At 34.3% G+C, this 24,437-nt stretch overlaps 1 protein-coding gene across 1 annotated transcript in view; it reads left to right on the forward strand.

The window, feature by feature from the left end:
• The first annotated feature begins 1,217 nt into the window (after positions 1–1,217).
• The window catches only part of LOC112923652 (transmembrane protease serine 11C-like), a 57,158-nt gene continuing 33,938 nt past the window's right edge, over positions 1,218–24,437 (forward strand). The window contains exons 1-4 of the mRNA XM_072743513.1: positions 1,218–1,273; positions 8,777–8,895; positions 15,446–15,564; positions 24,367–24,434. Coding sequence (XP_072599614.1) covers positions 1,218–1,273; positions 8,777–8,895; positions 15,446–15,564; positions 24,367–24,434 — 362 coding nt within the window. The remainder of the gene's footprint in view (positions 1,274–8,776; positions 8,896–15,445; positions 15,565–24,366; positions 24,435–24,437) is intronic.

The raw sequence follows: 24,437 nt of genomic DNA on the forward strand, positions 1-24,437 counted from the left end.
TTGAGCCCCACATCATTGGGCTCTGCACACAGCGGTGAGTCTGCTGGAGATTCTCTCCCTCTTCCACTCCCCTCATTCTGTCTCTTTCTCTCTCTCAAATAAATAAGTCTTTTTAAAAAATGAGTAGGATTTACAAAGATAAATGAGAGTGAGAACATACTGGATATTTTGAGAACATATGCAGAAGCATAGAGTCTGGAATGCTTAAATACAATTAAAATGGAAATTTTTAAAGAATTCAAATATATTTGTCTGATCAAGGTCCTATCAATAACTGATACAAGAACTACCATTATGGTTCTTTTTCATTCTGAGGCAAATATGATTTCTCTGATTATCTTTCCCTTTACATGTTTGGGAGAGAAGGAGGAGGTCGCATAGGTAGAACAATGATTTTACTTGATCATATGATAAGGTTACCCAAGGAAGCCTTCTGTCCTAGATTCCAGATAACTAGATTCTCCCTTGCTGCTGGTCCCTGGCCTCTGGTAAGTTCTTTCTCTTCCAGTTAGCTAAACATTAGGATGTGTCCTACGTAGTCTCCACACCAACATCTAAATTGGCTGCTGAGAATGAGAATTCTATCCAAAACTTGAAAGATTACTTGTTAAACCCATATATATTTTTAATAAAAAAGCAACACCCTTTGGATTTTAGGGCACAAAAAATTTTTAATGGATGCTAGTATTAGGACAGCAGTCAAAATTTCATGGAGGAATTCATGAAAGGATAATATATGAGTAGAAGGAAGTTGAAGACAATTATAAATTGGAGAAAATTCAGGTCCTAATGGAGGGTTAGAACTTGGAGAGCCACTGGCCCTCCACCAAAAAGCAATAAATTGCGACAGTCTTTGGAAGTGGATTCTAGAGCCTGAGAAGAGCAGAGACTTATCTCCATATTCACAAAATGCAAAGCTGAGAAAAGGTTCACTATCCTTCTCAATCCAGGTGACCCAACTGGTTCCTCAGTCACAACAAATGAGAGTTTTAAATTTGCCTCCACTTGGGTCATAGGATTATTTATTACTTAAGGAGCAGCATATACATAGCACATGTTTTACTAATATAAAATTAATTAGTAAATGTTCAGAAAGCACTTTGAAGAGGAGTTATATGAGTGCTAAGTATTATCATTATCATAAAACACATAAAAGTCAGAATTTCATAAGCTAAATAGGTGGAGAATGACTGTGCCACACGGCACTCAAGGAGAAGATGGCAAAGGGACAGGTTCCTCAGAGACAGCATGCATGGACACCACTGCAGGACAGGTAAGCTGATGGCAGTGGGTGGCAGGAGGGCTCGCCATTTCTCCTCGGAGAAATTCTCTGAATGGATCAAATTAGTTAAAGTAGTTTCATCTCTATTTTAAAATTCTTAAAAGTGACATTTTATAAAAGTAGGAACAATACATCTCCCAAATAAAAGAAAAACTAGAATGATTAAGATTCATAAATTTTAATCATTAGAATCTATTTGGGATGTTAATTTTTGTGAGAAATATATCCAGCATAATTAAAGCATTCATGAAAACTATGCTGAAACTGCTGAAGTAAAATTGGGGCATTTTACTTTTAAAAAGAATTTCACTTTGAAAATTAAAAGAATACAAAATAGTTATATGTCTCTATTTCTAATGATGTATGCTGATAATAGAGACATTAATATGTTCACAATATACATTTTAGCTGTAGGATGTGGCAGAGAAAAGTTTAAGTCTTAATTTTTAATTATTGAAACATCACAGCACTTCACTGTTGGACATTTTTAGTGGTATGATTTAAAATTTTAATTGGAAAAAAGAATAGGGGATTTCATCTCTTCCCATTAGCTATGCCTTATGCTCAGATAGCAGTTGGCCTGAAAGTCAAACAAATGTGCTGACTTGTTGGCACATGGCGCACACAGATGAACAAATAATTTTTATGGCTTGATTCCTATGCTAATCAAATTAAGGCAAAGATAAATGTTCACATAAATATTAGTCTTCCCTAGCACTCCAACAAAATGAATGCTTTGATAAACCCATTGAACCCAACCCATATTTTTAATAAAATCTTCAGACAACTTCTCTGGTTGCTACATCATGCCAACATCTAGATTCTAGGTGAACAGTTTAACATATTGTGCAGAATGTAACATCACAACAAACAGCTTTAAAAATCACTCACTTTACATATTCACATTAGTATTTAGTTTAATTAGCTAAGAGAATCTCTGAAATATTTTCCAAATTGTTACTGTTAATCCTTATGAATTAACAAAAAGTCAGTAAAAATGTTTCATCTTAGCTCTCATGTCCATGTCAACTTACTCAACTCCTTGTGCTCCATAAACAGTATGTGAGAAATAATATATAGACAGATCTAGTTTCATCCATTCAAAGAATTAATAAAAAGCACAACTCACCAAAAAGCCAGTGTTTCTGAAATCGCTAAATAATCCTAAATATCACTGCGATCTTAATATAGCAACTGAAAGGCTCCAGGATATACTTTGTGAATAAATACAGAAATTTGAAAAAGTTAAGGCACATTGCTAAAATAAAAACAAGTTTTTTTATTGCTCATGTTAACTACACCCAAGACCCACTTGCTGCCAAATAAGTAATCTATTTTCAGCCAAGATTCCACATAATAATAACACTTTGGGAAAATGGAATTTATATGTCTGGCATTGTTTTTAGAAGAATACTTAAAAGAACTGGATCTTGACAGAGTTTAATTTTCCTTTTGAATTCAGGAATACACATACATAGACATGCATGTGCACACACACGCATACACACACAGGGGAAATCACCCTCCAAATCAATAAAACCCTTTGCAAGTAGGAAGAACATCTGCATTTTAGAATACTCAGGTAAGAATGACAGCAACATTTAGTTCATTTGCCTTTAAAATTTATTTTTACTCATTAACCAAAATTTTACATTTGTGAATCTAGATAGTAAAATCACTAGTGATCTCAGATTTTGGCTGTCCTCTTAAAATCAGGAAACCAGAATGGGTGATTTGCAAAATCCCTTCCAGTTCCAAACGGCTATGCATCTCTCATTTTAGGAACTTTACATTGGCAGGAGGATTGAAGTCAATCTCCCTATTAAACAAATTCTTAGTTACAAGAATCACTTTTATATTATCTTATGACAAGAGGAGACAATAAACAAAGTGTATCTGTGTACCTCTAGGGTGAATTATTGTAAAATTACCAAAATTCAAGTTTTTTAACCAAAAAAAGCAGCATCTTTAAATAGTTCGATCTATTAGAAGGATGCAACTGAGATGAATAAAAAATATACTCCAAGATTTTGCCACCAATTTCATATTACAATCATCATGTTTTCATTGAGGCCTATTCCGTGGCAAACTGTATTGAGTAAAATATATAAGCATACATATATGGATGTGGGAGAGGATGTTTTAGGATAACAGGAATTTAAGTTACCAGGGTTTCACCAAATAATTTAGTCATTTATTTTTTCCTCGAATTTTAAACACTATTCTAAACTCAGTGATTTGGTCAGATTATAAATATTTACAGGAAAACATTTTTCATAGTGAAGTGTCTTTTAGGGATTTTTATTTTATTATGAACCAAAAATGTTCATGGGCATCATACCTTCATAGAAATATGAAGATATTAACATTTATGTGCAAACTGAAAACATAATTTGGACAAAATATATTGAAATGGTCAAAGTGGTTTTTAAGTAAAATGAAATTTCTAAGAACATAAGACTTGAAAATTTAACCTGCATTGGATATCTAGTTAACATTAGCTCCTTAGGGAGTATCATCTATTCAGAGAACGACCATTAACCAAAAAATAAAATTTTTATAGGTACTTGATTCTGTTTTCAAACAAAAACCAAATAAATATAGGTATTTCAAACTAATCAATATTTATTAATATCATTCACCTATACTGATATGCATATATGAAACATACACACAAACATATAAGCATACATGGAATATTGTACATACTGGCATATTGTATATAAAATATATAATATCAAGTATATAATGTGATCCAAAAATGTTATTGACTGAATTGTGTCCCCTCAAAATTCATGTCAATATCCTAAACCATAGAACATCAGAATCTGATTATATTTGGAGATAGGGTCTCTAGAGAAGCAACTAAGTTATAAGGATATCATTAAGGTGGGTCCAATCCAGTATGGCGGGTGTCCTTATAAGAAGAGGAAATTTGGCCAGACATACACAGAGGGAAAATCATCTGAAAACCATGACCATCTTACAAAACAATAAGGGAAACCTCAGGAGAAACTCACCCTCCCAACACCTTGATCTCAGCCTTCTGACCCCTAGAACTGTGAGAAAAGAAATTTTTGTGTTGTTTAAGACAGAAAAAAAGAAAGAAACAAAAATAAGGACACATTTATGTACAGAAGGAAGATGATGTGAAGACATAAGGAGAAAAACAGTCATTTATAAGCCAAGGAGAGAAGCATTAGAAAAAAACACAACCCTGCCAACACCTCTGTCTCAGACTTCTAGCCTCCAAAACTGTGAGAAAATAAGTTTCTGTTGTTGAAGGCACTCAACAACAGTACTTTGTTATGGTAGCCCAAATTAGTATCACCCGTATACTTGCAAACAAGTATAATAATATAGTATATAATAAGTATATAAGACAAAACTAATATTTTACGTTCTTGCAGTTTGCATTTGTTAGTGCTCTTGCTCATCATTGTATACCCCCTGCCTAGCACAATATCTAGCACATAGAAGATGCTTAATAAACATGAATACAATAAACTATTCAACTTCTAAAGAGTCATTTCCTCCACGCACATTTTGTGTGCTCCAAACATTTAACAATATTGAAACATAGAGACATGGAATAAAGTTGCCTCCCAATTCATAAATGATAGTTTATTATAAGAGCTTTTATTATTCTTATTCTCTTACTCTATCCTACTATTGTTTCCAAACTGTGCATGTCATCACATGCTTCTAACAATCCCATGAGTCTATGAATAATGATGAACAATCTCCCAGAGCTTCTTAAAGATGTTTTGATTAAGGTATTTGAAAGGCAGACTTGAGCCCTAAAATACTTATAATTACACTAAATGTAAATTGTCTAAACATACCTGTAAAAGACAGATATTAATAAAATGGATTTAAAAATATAACCCAGTCATATGTTGTCTACAAGAAACTCACTACAAAATAACAATTTAGCCCATATACAATTGCCAAGGAATAAACTTAACCAAGGAAGTGAAAGACCTGTACTCTGAAAACTATAAAACATTGATGAAAGAAATTGAGGATAATACACAGAGATGGAAAGATGCGAAGTGTCCATAGATTTGGAGAACAAATACTGTTAAAATGTTCATACTACTCAAAGCAATCTACAGATTTAATATAATCCCTATCAAAATACCAACAGCATTTTTCAAAAAACTAGAACAAATAATCCCAAAACTTGTGTAGAAACAAATAAAACCCTGAATAACCAAAGCAATCTTGATAAAGAATAAAACTGGAGGTATCATAATACCAGATTTCACATGTACTACAAAGCTGTAGTAATCAAAACATTATGGTACTAGCACAAAAATAGACACATAGATCAATAGAGCAAAATAGAGACCCCAGAAATAAACCCACAATCATATTGTCAATTAATCTTTGAGAAAGGAAGCAAGAACATCCAATGGGAAAAAGACAGTCTCTTCAACAAATAGTGTTGGGAAAACTCAACAGCTACATCCAAGAGAATGAAATTGGAATGCTTTCTTAAACCATACACAAAATAAACTCAAAATGGATTAAGGATCTAATCGTGAGACCTGAAACCATAAAAATCCCAGAAGAGAGCACAAGCTGTAATGTCTCTGACATCAGCCATAGCAACTGTTTTTTTTTTTTAGATAAATCCCCTGAGGCAAGGGAAACAAATGCAAAAATAAACTACTGGGCCTACATCAAAATAAAAAGCTTCTATACAGTGAAGGAAACAATCAACAAAACTAAAAGGCAACCTATAGACTGAGAGAAGATATTTGCAAATGACATATCTGAGAAAGGGTTAGTACATACATCAGCAATTTCTGAAAAAAAATTGAAAACAACTATTGATATATGCAACAACCTGAATGAATGCCAGAGAATTTTGCTGAGTGAAAAAAAAACAAAACAAAACAAAATCTAAAAAGTTACATATTGTAGGATTCCAATTATATAACATTTTTTAAATGACAAAATTATAGAAAAGAAGAGACTAGTGGTTGCCAGGGAGTTAATAAGGATAAGGGGACTGAAGACAAGTACATGTGGCAAAAAAACTAACAAACAAACCAACATGAGGGACCCTTGTGATAGACATGTTAGGTATCTTAGCCATATCACTATAAATATCCTAATGTGATACTGTGCTATATAGTTCTACAATTTGTTACCACTGGAGAAAACTGGGAAAAACGTACCAGAGATCCCTCTGTATTATTTCTTACAACATATGAGTCTATCACAAAATAAAACATTTAATTAAAAAAATTTTGAAACATAAATACACAAACTTCTCTTCCTCTGAGGTATTCCAGAGGACAACTAACCCAGTGCCTTTAATAAATCAATGTCATGAAAAAATTTAAAATGAGGGCAGAGTATTGAAGCTGTTCTAGATTTTAAAAGATAAGAAGTATAGTAACCAAGTGCAGTGTGAATATTTGTGTTTGATTTTTTGTTCAAAAACAAAAAAAAATTGTGAAAGACAATTGAGGACAACTAGAGATATTTGAATATAAACTTGGTAATAGAGGCATTCAGGATTATTGGTAATTTCATTACGTATTACAATGGTCATGTTTTTTTAATATCCTTATTTTTAGAGGGAAAATGAAATATTTAGGTGTGAATGTCATGATGCAATTATTTTTCTGCAACTACTTTACAATATTTCAGAAAAATAGGTAAAATACTGTAAGGTGTTCCCAGTTCTTAAATCTATGTGAAGGATATGAAGGTTTATTACATTATTCTATTATAAAGTTTCTCTTGATCTCATTCCTTCAACATGTATAGTTCCATTTCTTTATTACCTGTTTTCAGCAAAATCTTTGAAAAAATGGACTGTGGTCACTACTCCAGTCCCTCTACTTCCACTGTCTTTTTTAAATATTTTATTTATTCTTGAGAGACACAGAGAGAGGCAGAGACATGGGCAGAGGGAGAAGCAAGGTCCCTGCCAGAAGCCCAATGCAGGACTCAGTTCCAGGACCCCAGGATCACGACCTGAGCCAAAGGCAGACTTTCAACCACTGAGCCACTCAGGTGTTCCTATTTGCATTGTCTTTGAATCCATTTCTAACTATTCCCTTCCTCTTCCACTCCTAAAACTTCTTGCATTAAGGTAATCAATTATCTCTATAATGCTAATCCAATGGTCAATTTTCAATGCTTGTTCACTTATTTTAAATTATCAGCAACATTTGACAGTTGATTCCCTTCCCTTTCCCCAATACACTTCTGTTGGCTTCCAGAACACCACTTTCTCTCTTTTCCTACTACCCTTACTAGTTGCTCCCTCTGTCTCCTTTGCTTGGTTTTGCTCTTCTTCCTAATCTCTGGATTTGGAAGTGCTCCAGTAACCATATCCTGGTATTTTCAATCTATACTTACCTGGTAAATCTCTCCTAGTCTCAGATCCTAACATACATGTTGAAGAATGCCAAATTTATATTCCTGTCTGAGACCTCTATCCTACCAACTCTGTAGTCAAGATGTACGCAAATTCAAACCCTTTTCACTTCCTCTACCTCTACCACTCTGGTCCACATCAACATCATCTTGTGCTTGAATTATTATAATCGTTTTCTATCTTGTGGTTCTGCTTCCACCCTTGCCATACACAACTTACTTTCCACAAAGCAGTCAGGGAGATCCCATAAGAAATTAGGTCAGCTCATCACAGTGTTCTGCCCAAAGCCTCCTAAAACTCACATTTCACTTAGAGAAAAAGCCAAAATTATTACAATGACCCACCAAGCCCTGTATGACCAAGGCCTTGGTACCTCTCATAATTACTCCTTTGTTACTGTTCTTATTCACTGTTTCAGTCACACTGCCCTCCTAGCATGCTCGTCTAGGCATACCTCTCCCTCCTGGCCTTTGTAGAGTTATTCCATCTGCCTGGGACATTCCAGATAGCTGTATGGCCAACAATATCATGTTTCAAGTCTCTTGGATTTTAGCTTCTCATTAGGCCTAACCTGAACACTCTATTTAATATCATATTCTGCCTCTATCATCTCATATACATTCCCACATTTCTGATCTTTACCTAGCTCTATTTTTTTCTATAGCACTTAAGATCTTTTTCACAGTTATATTTATTTATTAATTATATATAGATATATATTATTGTTTATTAATTATATTCTTCTTTGCTATCTCCCCTCAGTAAAATGTAATCTCCATAAGGAAAGAGATCTTTGCTCCGACTACTATGCCTAGTCCATAGTAGAACATCCATAAGTATTTGGTAAATGAATGAATTTTGATTTTACTATTACCATTATTATTCATAATAACAATGAATAATGAAAAATAAGCAGAAAAAATATTATATTTACTAGTCCTATATGTTGTTTTCCAAGCTCAGCAGTCCATTGAGTCTATAATTAATGTAAAATAATTTATGTTATGCTTCACATCAAGTACATATTTATTATTGCGAATGTCCTATTTCTTGCTCTTATTAACACTTGCTTTCCTCTCCTTTCTGCCTAGAGGGACAGAGTCAAACGCAAAAATGAAACTCACAACATGTGGAAAGATTACCCTGGGTATCTTAATGCTGGCTATTGTTGCAATAATCATTGGACTCATTGTTTATTTTGTCATTTATGGTAAGTACTTACTGTGCCTAACTTTCTAATCGCACAGAATTATTGCTTCTATTATTGGGAAAATTAGGAATGTTGAAAATGGGGGAAGGAAAGAAGTCAGATAAGATTATTTAGTAGAGAGAATTTCTTAAGGTTAATAACATTGACTATAAACTTCTTTAGTGACCACTGGCTTAAAGTATTCTAGACCTGAAGATTTGGTGTACTCTTTTCTTAAATTCCTGCTAAAGACTTGGGTTCTAGGAACATGTTGATGAATAAGCCACAGTCCCTATCATTGCTGAACTTGTAACTTTCTCAAGAGATTATCAGTAAGTTAACAAATAAGTATAAAAGCCCAGAATATGGGATTTTAAGCTCAATTTTTTTTGTTTCAAAGCCTATAATTTTTTCTCCATCCAATATTTTCTTCTCATAAATTCTGACTACCTAGAATATTGCCTACTACTGAGGGATGAAATCTAAAAGGTCAGTACAAATACAATTTTTTAGATATTTTACATAAAGTACAAAAAATTATGGGATCCTCAAGATCAATCTCTCTTAAAAATAGCACATTGGCCAGATTTGCTGTGTGCTGTCCTTGTCACTTTCTTTAACCCACTATTTTCTAATATTTTCAAGAATGAGGGCGTTTTTATAGGAAAATATTTCTACATTCTTGCAAGAGAATAATTACTTTGTTGAATAAAGAAATAAAGACAACTATAAATTTAGTAATTCCTTTTAAATTAACTTGCATTTAATTAACTATATCTACCTATGTTTGAAAATTTGTAATACATATAAGTATGAGAATCATCATTTTTTAATCTAGAATAATGAATGATGTATATATAAATATTTTTCCCTAGAATCATCTTCTACTGTCACCATTCCCCTATTTCATATAACTCATGGGTCATAAATTGGGAACTACTGCTTTAGAACATGATAGTATTTTCTGGAAAAAATATATTTAGAAAAAAAAGCTGTCTAGGTAAGCAACCATTTTAGTTTATAAGGGAAAAATAATTTCCATAGAGACAAATAGAGTTGTATACACTGGTGTAAAGAGGCCATATCCTCAAAAACTATTTATACTATTACACTTTGTCTTCCATACACACCCTTCCTACACATAGATTGTGTGAACATGATCATTAGGTGGATTGTAATGCCAGCTGCCAACACTGCCAGACCAAGAGTCATAGTATGGCAAATGCCCATAAATCTTTGAATAAGTTGCTCACTCAAGATATAGACACAGAGAGTACTGCCTTTCCTCCAAAGAATAAAATTGCCAGACACTGGAGAGAAGAAAAGATATTTTAAGAGTTTATCTGTGGACATAGGCATACCATAATTTTTTTAAGCTACTACAACCTCCCCAATATGTGAACAACAGATGTTTTCCCCCTCATATAACCTGAGAGATGGGCTTTGAGAGAGAATCCAATTTAAGAAAAGTTCAGGAAAACCTAGAAAGAAATTGATTTTAAATATATACTAAGTTTCCAGAGTACTAAAGCTAGATTCCAAATTCTTAACCTTTCAAGTAAGGACCTAGAGGAGTCCAAATCCAGTCAATGAAGTGGAAAAGGAAGAATAGCAGCACCAGCTGAGTAAAGAGAAAGAGAGGAGAAAACCCTCAGCTTTACATCAAGTTCAAATTTTGACTAAAAAAGAGATCTGGGTATTTTATATCTGAATTGAGAGCACATTTTATGGTTTATAGTGACCAGAACACTATTTGTTACTAAAGAATTTAAAAACAAAATTGCTTTATGGTTACATACAATAAAATAAACTTGTTTGAAATACCAAGTTTATCTATCTACCTATTTGTGTTTGTGTGTATAATCATCACTTGCAGTTTATACTAAAGCAATATTTTATGCAGATGTTTAGTGGGCCTAGAAGAAACTATCCATATGAAAATTCATATGAGTTTTAATATATTTAAGATCTTGCTCCTAGAATTACTTATATTTATTTCCCAGAAATTGTAAACTTTAGCAACTTATAAAAATTTCTAAAAAGAAAAAATCGGGCAGCCCCGGTGGCTCAGCGGTTTAGCGCCGCCTTCAGCCTAGGGTATGATCCTGGAGACCTGGGATCGAGTCCCACGTCAGGCTCTCTGCATTGAGAGCTTCTTGCTTCTCCCTCTGCCTGTGTTTCTGCCTCTCTCTCTCTTTCTCTCTCTCTGTATCTCTCCTAAATAAATAAATAAAATATTTAAAAAATAAAAAGGAAAAAAGCCCAAATTAAATAGTTCTGCATCAGAATAAGCAAGTTTTGTTAATACTGTAAGTTTTCTCAAGTCATAGTAAACCTTTGGGAACAAGATTAGCACCTCCTGAGACTGTGTAAAGTATTTTATAGGGCTTATCTTTTTAACACTCATTGGTTGGGCTGCCTGGGTGGCTCAGTGGTTGAGCATCTGCTTTTTGCTCAGGCCGTGATCTGTGGGGTCCTGGGATCTCAAGTTCAGCATCAGGCTCCCCTCAGGGAGCTGCTTCTCCCTCTGCCTCTCTCTCTCTGTACCTCTCATGAGTAAATGAATGAATGAATACATAAATGAATAAATATCATTTTTTCACCTTAAGACTACATACCTGATGCCACAATATCTTGTATAAAATAAAACATTATATGAATCAGAAAGATCCTTTTAAGAAATCTACATATTTGTCATTAAATAAACCAAATCTCAATCTGATGAACCAAATATTTTATGTTTTATCCAGATGCTTTGGCATCATACAGAGGCAGTCTTATGATAATCTTCCTTTGAATGAAGCTTTCAGTACCATTTGAAGATTTTCTAGTTTGCTACACCAGACTCTAAACCTGAAAGCAGTGAGCCATCCTCTCAATAATTACCCTGTCACATAAACTAGTGGTTGATTAAATAAAGACAGCTAGAAAAACTAAAACACCATACATTCATTCCAGAATACCTACATTTTTATGCTTCATATGACTCTATATAATGATAATGTTGTGTTTTCTATTTGGTAAACTTTTTAAGAGATGGGTAAATAGGTATAAAATAGATTGATAGGAAGGAAGGAATAGAGAGAGAAGGAAGGAATGAAGGAAAAGAGGAAAAGAAGAAAGAAAGAAAGAAAGAAAGAAAGAAAGAAAGAAAGAAAGAAAGAAGAAAGAAAGAAAGAAAGAAAGAAGAAAGAAAGAAAGAAAGAAAGAAAGAAAGAAAGAAAGAAAGAAAGAAAGGAAGGAAGGAAGAAGAAAGAAAGAAAGAGAAAGAAAGAAAGAAAGAAAGAAAGAAAGAAAGAAAGAAGAAAGAAAGAAAGAAAGAAAGAAAGAAAGAAAGAAGAAAAGAAAAAAAGGAAGAGTATCTGAAACTACCCAGATTCAGTTCAACAAGCATTCACTGGGTGACTACGATGTATTTAATGACAGATAGTAGGCCAGGTGCCATAATGGAGGAATAGCAGTAATGGAAGACAGTTTCTAGAGCTCACCTACTCTTTGTGCTAAAAGTGCTCAGCATCTACAGCACGATCATCACACTTTTCCTGTAAAGGGCCAAAAAGTAAATATTTTTCCTCTTGCTGGGCCATTCTAGGCTCTATTTCAATTACTCAAATCTGTTATGAAAAAACTACAAAAAAAGTAGTTGAAACAAATTTGTTACACAGGAACACCCGAGGTACAGAAGTAAATGTCTGCTCATTCTAAAACCATGGCTTTGCCAGAAGAAAAGTAGACAACCCCTGACCCAGAAAACATTTATCTGAGAACCTTCCATTTCTGCCCTTTTTTCTTCCTTCTCTAAGTTTCTTCCTCAGGTGAAATTATGTAGAGAAATCACATCTACATCTTGAGAATATTCCTTTAAAAGCTTTGGCACAGACCCGCAACCTGCTACCACCCCAGCCACAGACAGAAGGGTCTTGAAATGCAAGAAAATCCACGCGTCTGTGTCCTTTGTCTCAGGAGAGATTCAGAAACAATAAGTGCCTGCAGTGAGGCCAAACTTTGAGTCTCTCCTTCCTTGTCTTCAAGGTCCTTTCTTGGTTTGCCTTTCTCTCTCTTTTTGCCTTTGCTTGTTTTCTTTCCTAAATGGTACATATGAGTGAAATCACACAGCATTTGTTTACCTCTGATTTATTTCACTCAGCATAATGCTCTCTAGCTCCATCCATGTCAGTGCAAAAGGCAAGTTTTCATTCTTTTCTTTTTATGGCTGAACAATACCCCATTGTATGTATATACCACATCTTCTTCATCCATGCATCAATCAATGGACCATTATACGTTCTGTTTATGGAATAACAGAGTTAGACAATGGCTTTCCTCTTTACTGTTCAAAATTCATTAAGTATTCTAAGAATTTAATATAACCCAACACTGCCTCAATGTCCTAGATTCTCAACCCTGAATATTCTAATAGAAAAATAAGTTATGAAATATTTAAGAATAAAAATATATAACAACAAAAATACTATATTCCTTTGGAATTTTCTTTTTCCAGTTTTATTGAGACATAATTGACATAATTGACACATGTGTAAGCTGAAGGTGTACAATGAACTAACTTGATACACTTACATAACAAAATACATATATTATATAACATATATGTATTATATAGCACCATACACATAACATTGTTTCACATGTTTCATTGTTAGTGTATAGAACAACTGTTTGTTGTGTGTTGATTTTGTGTCCTCAATTTTACTGAACTTGATTAGTTCTAACAACTTTTTGCTGGAATCTATAGGATTTTCTTTATATAAGATCACATTGACAATTTTACTTCTTCCTTTCAAATTTGGATGCCTTTTATTTCTTTCTCTTACTTGATTGCTCTGGCTGTGATGAGAGTGGGCATATTTGTCTTATTACTGATCTTAGAAGAAAAGCTTTTAATCTTTCACCATTAGGTATGATGTTGGCTATGATTTGGCATATATGGCTTTTATCATGTTGAGATATGTTTCTTCTAGACCCTGTGTGTTGAATGTTTTTATGACATGAAATAATGTTGTATTTTGTCAAATGCTTTTTCTGTATCCATCGGAGTATCATGATTTTTATTTTTCTTTTATTAATGTGGTATATCACATTTATTGATTTGTGTATATTGAACTATCCTAGCATCCCAAGGATAAATCCCATTTGATCATGGTGTATGATCTTTTCAATGTATTCTTAAATTCAGTTTGCTAGTATTTTGTTGAGGATTTTTGCACCCATATTCATCAGGGATATTGATCTATACTCTTCTTTTTATGTAGTGTCCTTACCTGACTTTGGTATCAGAGTAATGTTGACTCCACAAAATGAGTTTGAAAGTATTTCCTCTTCCTCCTCCTCCTCCTCCTCCTCCTCCTCCTCCTCCTCCTCCTCCTCCTCCTCCTCCTCCTCCTCCTTCTTCTTCTTCTTCTTCTTCTTCTTCTTCTTCTTCTTCTTCTTCTTCTTCTATTGCTTGAAAGAGTTTGAGCTTGCTCACATTCTGGCTCTCTTTCTCCCTCTCTTTCTCCTCTCATCATGTTCTCTAATCTCTAGAATGGAAAGGTACAAAGGGATCTGAGAAAAATTGCAAGAAAAACAATTTCTACTATATTTGATGTATTAAAATAGAAGAGTTCAGCTTAACACTCAACTTTTTCCTTTGCTTTACTTTTGTACATTTTTAAGTTTCTCTTTTTATTCTATTTACTTAATTTGCAGTACTCACAAGTCATGCTTCATTATACTTTCTCTTTTATTCATTTTCACTTCCTAGGTGTTTCATAAATGATAAAACCTAGGACCCTAAAAAAAAAAAAAACTAGGACCCTACTGATTTTCCTAAATGTAACTGTAATGATCACAAAACCTAAGATAATTATCTATACTTTAATATCTGCCTTCATATGGCTCAAATTTGAAATCTGACACATTCAAATTTTACATTAAAAATTCCAAATACACCTTCGGGTGGGTTTATAATTTAATAAACATTGCTCTGTCAAAGTCAGTTTAACAATCACTAGGAATAGGGGATCCCTGGGTGGCGCAGGGGTTTGGCGCCTGCCTTTGGCCCAGGCCGTGATACTGGAGACCCGGGATCGAATCCCACGTCGGGCTCCCAGTGTATGGAGCCTGCTTCTCCCTCTGTCTATGTCTCTGCCTCTCTCTCTCTCTCTCTCTCTCTCTCTGTGTGTGTGTGTGTGACTATCATAAATTAAAAAAAAATCACTAGGAATAAAGACTATTGAAATGTTGAGTTATCTGCAATTTCATTAGAATTTTATATTTCACGGGATCCCTGGGTGGCGCAGCGGTTTGGCGCCTGCCTTTGGCCCAGGGCGCGATCCTGGAGACCCGGGATCGAATCCCACATCGGGCTCCCGGTGCATGGAGCCTGCTTCTCCCTCTGCCTGTGTCTCTGCCTCTCTCTCTCTGTGTGTGACTATCATAAATAAATAAAAATTAAAAAAAAAAATTAAAAAAAAAAAAAGAATTTTATATTTCACATGATCCTCTTAAGAATGAAAATAGTCACAAAATGAATGAATTGATAGCTGTTTTTTTTCTTTTCCCTCCTTTCCAGAGAAGACGCCTTTCTACCACCACATCAGCTTTAAAGTCAATAACATTGACTATGACAGCAAATTTGAAAAACCGTATTCACAAGAATATATGGATCTAAACAAAAAGATAGTGTCTTTGGTAAGTTGACATTTTTTTTCTGTGCATAGCCCTTTTAAATGTTATGTTTCTAGAAGTGCCAGAAACTCAACAATCACCTTTCAAGTTCTCGATTAAGATAGTCAGCACTTTCAGAAAGTTAGTTAGAAAACATGACCAGGAAAAAAAAATGCAAGAGGGACATATCTAAATATGAGAGAACACCTAAGAAATGCCTGACACATTACAGACATGAATATTTCTAATGCATTAATAAATTAAATAAATAAAATATATCCTACCTCCAAGATACCTGATGAAAGTCATGCAGTTTCTGTTCCTAAACTAAGGAGTCCTTCAAGGAAGAAGAATGTCCAATGTAGAAAAGGACATATTGCCCAAAATAAAGATCTTTATCAAGTTTTAAATGTCTACTTAAGAGTGTGCTTTAAGTTCACCTTTAGCAGACTAAAAACCTAATGAAAAGTCTTGACTGCCCCTTAGACATAATCTTCCTTTATTGTAGATATACTCTAATTAGCTCAAGTAACTTTACCAACCAAACTAAATCCTGCTGAGAGCAGTGGTGACATCATCCATCTTCCATTTCCTTGAGCAGATTCCTAACAGGACAACTTCAGATCCAGGTCGATCGGATTAAAGCTTATAGTCTTTCCATCATATCCCTCTACCTCCAAGTTTATAATAAATTCAGTCTTTAAAAATCATGGTATGCTAAAAGTAGCATATAGAAAATGGAGGAAGACAATCCCCACCTTTAGTTTAGTTTTATGATAAAAAGGAAATGACAAGGGAGCTAGGGAACACAATGGTTAAGAACAGGCCTTGGACCCAGAGTCCTTGTTCAATTCTAAGTTTAGCCATTTACCAGCTATATAACCTTAAGCTATATATATATATATCTATATCATAGGATTGTAGTAAGCATCACATAAGATGAAATATGTCATAATCTTAGCAAAAGTCCTGTTATTCTGTAATCCCTTAAAATATAATAGCCTAAAAATATCTAAAACAAGAGCATCATTAACATTCTTAATAAATCATAAACATAATAGTTAATATATAACTTCAAAATAATTCCAAATATACCCAAACTAAGAAAATCATCTTTTCATCTATAAATTTGGATCAACTCATTCAAATGAATTAACCAATGTTTACCTCAAAATTAATATTCTAAAATGATTGGTTTTATCAATTATCATATCGTGTTGGTCAATTAGCACCAATCCTGACACCTAGTTCCAGGCTCCTTTAGCAGTCCTCATTCCCAGTTTTAACACAACTATATTAAAACAGCTACCAGATATTTCTCATACTCTTTCCTCTGCATGTGTTAGAGTCCTGCTTTTACATGCCTGTTTTCACTTATGATGCTCTGTGTGTTATGATTATCACCATGTCCACAGCATTCATAAGTACAACTATTTATAAGTACTCCTTTGGTATACGATCACCAAATGGAGTTGTGAATCATTCATGGAACTTACCTATTAATCATTATTATAATACACTGTTCTTCTTCTGGTTTCCATTAAATAATTCTTATGATGACTGACTCTAAAAAGAAGAAATAAACTGGATAAAGAAAGATGCTGCTTTCCTATGAATGGCAGTTTTTTAACTACAGAGGTTAGGCCTTCATAGGGAACATTTTCATATTTTAGACATGTGGTTTTCCAGTGGGCAACTCAAGAAGAAATCTCTATGCCATTTCTTATTTTTTGTAGCTCTTCAGCAGATATGATGCCCAATTACAGTGAATAGAAATTCTAAAAATTCAAGTGAAATGAGACCTTAACAATAATAATTAGCTTTATTAATGATCAGTACTGCCCTAAGTACTTTGTATGTTATTTTTTTTTTTTTTTGATCCTTACAATATTCCCATTTTCCATAGGAGGAGACTGAGGTCCTAAAAGGTTAACTTACTCAGGGTCACACTGAAAGTTTGCTTCCACCTTCTTTATGATTTTTCTGTCCTATGCAAAAGACCATGCAAATGTAAAATCTTGAGCGCATTTCGGATTACATCAATTTCACATGGCCAGTCAAATATTGAAAAATGTTTAAACAAACTCTATGTGGTTTTCACATATAATGCATTGGATTATAGATGACCAAAATTATATCTGATATGGATAGGGTACTAAAATTACCCATACCAAACAAGCCAGTCAAGCTCATATATCAAACCACTTATCACAGTGTCCAAGAGCAGGAGGCATCTTTGGTCACTACATAACCAGGTCATCTGTCAAATAAATTTTCCACTGAGTTAACCTGAACCTGATGTAGGCATATGCACCTTTATGCATATTCCTTTTTTGGGGCAGCCTTTCAAATGACAGGTTATCTATAGAATTAACCAGGATTAGAAAAATATAATTTTTAAAGGTAATAAAATGAAGGATAACATTAAGGACTCCTGTTCCATCCAATATAGGTTAACAATATTTTAGCTTGAGTAAAAATTGTCAGTGTTCATGCAACTTTATGCCCCTGAAAACATATCAGAAAACCAAAATACCAGCAATGGTCCTAAATTCCATATTACCATACTCTCTAAGCTATTTTTAAGACAAAATAATATCTAATGTATTAAATGATTGTACACTAAGTCTTCAGCCATGAAGAAATTAAGAAGATGCAAGGTTTACAAAAAAATGTAACCAACATTACAGAGCTATTATTCATATTTCAAATGATATAAATATAACTAACAAAATTACTGATGTGCTAGTTTTCTTTTCTACAGTTGAGAAACAAGAATAGAAGAATGAAATACTGGATATTCGGGTTGTCTGTAGTCATAGGGAGAGGGTGGTTACTGTTAAAAGGCAGAAAGAACCATAGACCCAACTTTCACTACACATCTGAGAGCACCTATCTAGCAAACGTTCTATCTCTTTGGCATCCATTTTTGGTGTATCTGTCATGTGGAAGTAGTATTTTCCTGCCATTATAACAACACGTCATCTTATAATCCTTTGTTATACATTTAACAGTATAATTTAATAATATAACAATACCACCAAAAACATTTTCCTATATATTTGTGAACCAATTTGAAAGACAGAATTTTAAATATGTGGATGATTTGTATAAATATTAATTAAAAATGAATGTTAAACAATGCTAAACTGTTACTATGCTAAAATTAGATAAATCAGAACTGGAACTGGAAATTTTTAGAAAAGTGCCTCCAATTGCTTTCTAGAAATATTTTCTTCTCCTTTTTGTGACATAGTTATTTTTATTGATCTTCAGAAAATCTACGTTAGTCTGAAAGTTTTCATAGACAGTTCCTTACACACAATTTTATAAAACTTATTTGTTTTCCTCAGCAGTATCTCATCGAAATCCCACCAAGTCAATATAAAGGTATAATCTATTCTTGTCAATGAATGCATACTATTCTTTGGTGTAGATGTAGCATAATATACTTCACCCTCCCCCTACTTACAGGCATTTATTTTGTTTCTAGGTTTTGACTAATATAACCAACATTGCAAAACAAATCCTCTTACATGCAACCATATACTTACACATATTTGATAGGTGTATAGACTAAGATTTCTTCATCAAATGACTATTTTAAGAAATGTTGCCAGATTGTTTTCTAAAGTTGAAATAATTCACACATCTACCAGTCACGTATGTGCTTACTCTTCACATCTACACCAGCAACAGGTGCAAAAAACACACTTTTTACTTTGTACTAATCTGATAAATGTATATCATTGTTACTTTAATTCGAATTTCACTGACCAGTAGTGAGATTGAAGGTCTATTTCTCTGCATGGTGGCCATTTGGACTTTCTCATGTGTGAATTTCCCATTCACATCCTTTGCCTCATTATTCCAGTAGTCTAATCCTTGCCAATTTGTAAAAATCTCTGTAAATTACAGATGTTAATACTCCTATTTGCATGCAAATATCTTTCCAAATGTGCTTTTTACATGTCACTATTTAGATGGTCTTATGTCTACTTTATTATTTTTTCATTTCAAACAATAAGCTTCATTTTTGCAAATATATTCTCCCATTCTGTAGGTTGTCTTTTAGTTTTGTTGACTGTTTCTTTTGCTGTGCAGAAGCTTTTTATTTTGATTAAGTCCCAATAATTCATTTTTGCTTTTATTTCTCTTGCCTTCATGGATGTATCTTGCAAGAAGTAGCTGTGGCCAAGTTCAAAAAGGGTGTTGCCTGTGTTCTCCTCTAGGATTTTGATGGATTCTTGTCTCACATTTAGATCTTTCATCCATTTTGAGTTTATCTTTGTGTATGGTGTAAGAGAATGGTCTAGTTTCATTCTTCTGCATGTGGATGTCCAATTTTCCCAGCACCATTTATTGAAGAGACTGTCCTTTTTCCAGTGGATAGTCTTTCCTGCTTTGTCGAATATTAGTTGACCATAAAGTTGATGGTCCATTTCTGAATTCTCTATTCTGTTCCATTGATCTATGTGTCTGTTTTTGTGCCAGTACCACACTGTCTTGATGTCCACAGCTTTGTAGTACAACCTGAGATCTGGCATTGTGATGCCCCCAGCTCTGGTTTTCTTTTTTAATATTCCCCTGGCTATTTGGGGTCTTTTCTGATTCCACACAAATTTTTTTATAAATTTATTTTTTATTGGTATTTAACACAAATCTTAAGATGATTTATTCCAACTCTCTGAAGAAAGTCCATGGTATTTTGATAGGGATTGCATTGAACATGTACATTGCCCTGGGTAGCATAGACATTTTCACAATATTAATTCTTCCAATCCATGAGCATGGAATATTTTTCCATCTCTTTGTGTCTTCCTCAATTTCTTTCAGAAGTGTTCTGTAGGTTTTAGGGTATAGATCTTTTACCTCTTTGGTTAGGTTTATTCCTAGGTATCTTATGCTTTTCAGTGCAATTGTAAATGGGATTGAGTCCTTAATTTCTCTTTCTTCAGTCTCAGTGTATAGAAATGCCACTGATTTCTGGCATTGATTTTGTATCCTGGCACACTGTCGAATTGCTGTATGAGTTCTAGCAATCTTGGGGTGGAGTCTTTTGGGTTTTCTATGTACAGTATCATGTCATCCGCAAAGCGGAAGAGTTTGACTTCTTCTTTGCCAATTTGAATGCCTTTTATTTCTTTTTGTTGCCTGATTGCTGAGGCTAGGACTTCTGGAACTATGCTGAATAGCAGTGGTGAGAGTGGACATCCCTGTCATGTTCCTGATCATAGGGGGAAGGCTCCCAGTGTTTCCCCATTGAGAATGATATTTGCTGTGGGCTTTTCGTAGATGGCTTTTAAGATGCTAAGGAATGTTTCCTCTATCCCTACACTCTGAAGAGTTTTGATCAGAAATGGATGCTGTATTTTGTCAAATGCTTTCTCTGCATCTATTGAGAAGATCATATCAGATAAAGGGCTAGTATCCAAGATCTATAAAGAACTTATTAAACTCAACAACAAAGAAACAAACAATCCAATCATGAAATGGGCAAAAGACATGAACAGAAATTTCACAGAGGAAGACATTGGCATGGCCAACAAGCACATGAGAAAATGTTCCATATCACTTGCCATCAGGGAAATACAAGTCAAAACCACATTGAGATACCACCTCACACGAGTGAGAATGGTGAAAGTTAACAAGACAGGAAACAATAAATGTTGGAGAGGATGTGGAGAAAGGGGAACCCTCTTGCACTGTTGGTGGGAATGTGAACTGATGCAGCCAGTTCTGGAAATGGCTGTGTGGAAAACTCTGGAAAACTGTGTGGAGGTTCCTCAAAGAGTTAAAAATAGATCTGCCCTATGACCCAGCAATTGCACTGCTGGGGATTTACCCCAAAGATACAGATCCAGTGAAATGCCAGAACACCTGCACCCTGATGTTTATAGCAGCAATGTCCACAGTAGCCAAACTGTGGAAGGAGTCTCAGTGTCCATCGAAAGATGAATGGATAAAGAAGCTGTGGTCTATGTATACAATGGAATATTACTCAGCCATTAGAAACGACAAATACCCACCATTTGCTTCAACATGGAGGGAACTGGAAGGTATTATGCTGAGTGAAATAAGTCAATTGGAAAAGGACAAACATTATATGGTCTCATTCATTTGGGGAATATAAAAATTAGTGAAAGGGAATAAAGGGAAAGGAGAGAAAATGAGTGGAAATATCAGTGAGGGTGACAAAACATAAGAGACACCTAACTCTGGGAAATGAACAAAGGGTAGTGGAAAGGGAGGTGGGCGGAGGATTGGGGGGACTGGGTGATGGGCACTGAGGGGGGCACTTGGCGGGATGAGCACTGGGTGTTATGCTAAATGTTGGCAAATTGAACTCCAGTAAAAAAAATTAAAAGATGAGCTTCATTTTTTAATGAAATTATAGTCCTACTATAATATAATAATTATATAATTATTATAGTCCTACTATAATTAATTACTCAGTATAAATATTGTATACTGAGTTTTTTAAAACTTTTTTTTCTAATTTTCGTTTAAATTCTAGTTAGTTAACATATAGTGTAATATTGGTTTGAGGAGTAGAATATAGTGATTCATCACTAACGTATAACAACCAGTGCTCAAAACAAGTGCCCTCCTTAATATGATCATACGTTTAAGCCATCCTTCCACCCACCTCTCCTCCATCAATCCTCGGGTTTTTTCTCTATAGTTAAGAGTCTCTGATGGTTTGCTTCTCTCTTTTTTCCTCCTTCTCTTATCTTCATCTATTTTGTTTCTTAAATTCACATGAGTGAAATCCTACCGTATTTGTCTTTCTCTGACTAACATAGTAGCATAATGCACTGTAGCTCCATCCATGTTGTTGCAAATAGCAAGATTTTATTCTTTTGGTGGCTGACTAATATTGCACAGTATATATATATACCACATCTTCTTTATCCATTTATCAATTGATGGACACTTGGGCTCTTTCCACAATTTGGCTATTGTTGATAATACTACTATCAACATCAGGGTGCAGGTGCCCCTTCAAATCAGTATTTTTGATTTTCTAAATTTTCTGTTTTGATTGAGATGGTTTCATCGCTTCTTGGCCTTTTGGCTAAGTTCAAATGATTGAAATGGTTTGCACAGTTCCTTTTTTTTTTTTTTTTTTTTTTATTTATTTATGATAGGCACACAGTGAGAGAGAGAGAGGCAGAGACACAGGCAGAGGGAGAAGCAGGCTCCATGCACCGGGAGCCCGACGTGGGATTCGATCCCGGGCCTCCAGGATCGCGCCCTGGGCCAAAGGCAGGCGCTAAACCACTGCGCCACCCAGGGATCCCTGCACAGTTCCTAAAAGAAGTGTATTCCATTTCCTAGGAAGTTTTGCACCCCACTTTTAAGTCTTTATTCATATTGAAGTAGTTTAGGTTAAGGTAGGAGACTAAATTTATTTTCTTTCTGGCATAGGTAGCCAGTTGACCTGATACCACTTATTAAATAATCCAGCCTATCCCAATAGTTAAAATGCCATCCTTGTTATATAACATAAATGTTATATTCTAGGATATACTTTTGGATTCCATTACTGGGTTTCAATTAATGGGATAGTATTTCCTTCCCACAGCTTCATCTCCAACAATCTTTCATTGCTTTATTTACAAATATGATCCTTTTAAATAACAGATACTGGGATGCCTGGGTGGCTCAGTGGTTGAGCATCTGCCTTTGGTTCAGGTCGTGATCCAGGGGTCCTGGGATCGAGTCCTGCATCAGATTCCCCACAGGGAGCCTGTTTCTGCCTGTGTTTCTGTGTCTCTCATGAATAAATGTATAAAATCTTTATAAAAAATAACTAAATAAATAAATAAATAACAGATACCGAGGTTTTGTTTTCAAATGCAACCTGATAGATTACCTATTCCCATCAATTGTAACAAGTAGGATACTTGATTTTATTTCTGCAGTTTCCTTTAAGTAAATAATTTATTTTACGTTTTTGCTTTCTTTTCCTTATTTGTGGCTGGTTTAAATTGTTTTTCATTGTATTTTTTCTTCTTGGAAATTTCAACATACTTAGTTAATAGTTATTTCTTCTGGAACTCAAAATTGGATGCATTTATTTTTCCACTAGTATTACAGAAATTATTAGCCCCATCAAATGTTAGTTATTTCTCTTACCTAAGCCCTAACCTTAGAAGAGGCTTTTAATGACTGTCACTTCTGTTCTCTCCTCTCTTCTCATTCTTTACTCTTGAAAAGGCTTTTTAACGTTTTTATTTCCTCTTCCCTCCCCCACTCCTATTTCTAGTGATTAGGTTTTGCTGAGATAGTATCTGATGCTCTAAACTCTTACTAGGTAGGATGTTTCTTAAAGTAGGTTGCTTCCACTGCAAGCATTGAAATTATATATTCATTGCATTGAACACACCCCCTCCTCAGGTTTCATTGTTCACCACTATTTCCTCTCTGCATTTTTTCCTCTATTGAGATTTGAATTCTGATTTTTATCTTGCTTTAGAGTTCTTAATCCTGTATTTTTCTCAGTGGGCATATGTGAATAGTGATTTTTAATTCAGAACCATTTTCTCTCACTGTTAATTATTTTTCCCCTATCTCTTTTTTCTCTTCTCAAACTTCGATATATTCAATGATATTAAGGGTTTATTTAATTCTTAGGATGCCGGTAGTAATAAAATAAAGCCGGATTAGCCATTTAATGATAACTGGTGAAGCTGAATGATGGGTTCATGGGGTTTACCATACTCTTTCTTTTGCCATTGTGTATATTTGGAGTTCTCCACAATGAAAAATTAAAAGTTAAAAAAAAAACCATAAGTCACCATTCATTTTACTTTTGAACAGATAAATGAAACATTTCATGGATCCAAACTGAGAAGACAGTATGTCAAATCTCATGTTGTCCAAGTAAGGTA

This window comes from Vulpes vulpes, chromosome 2, assembly GCF_048418805.1.
Source record: "Vulpes vulpes isolate BD-2025 chromosome 2, VulVul3, whole genome shotgun sequence".
Lineage (NCBI taxonomy): Eukaryota > Metazoa > Chordata > Mammalia > Carnivora > Canidae > Vulpes > Vulpes vulpes.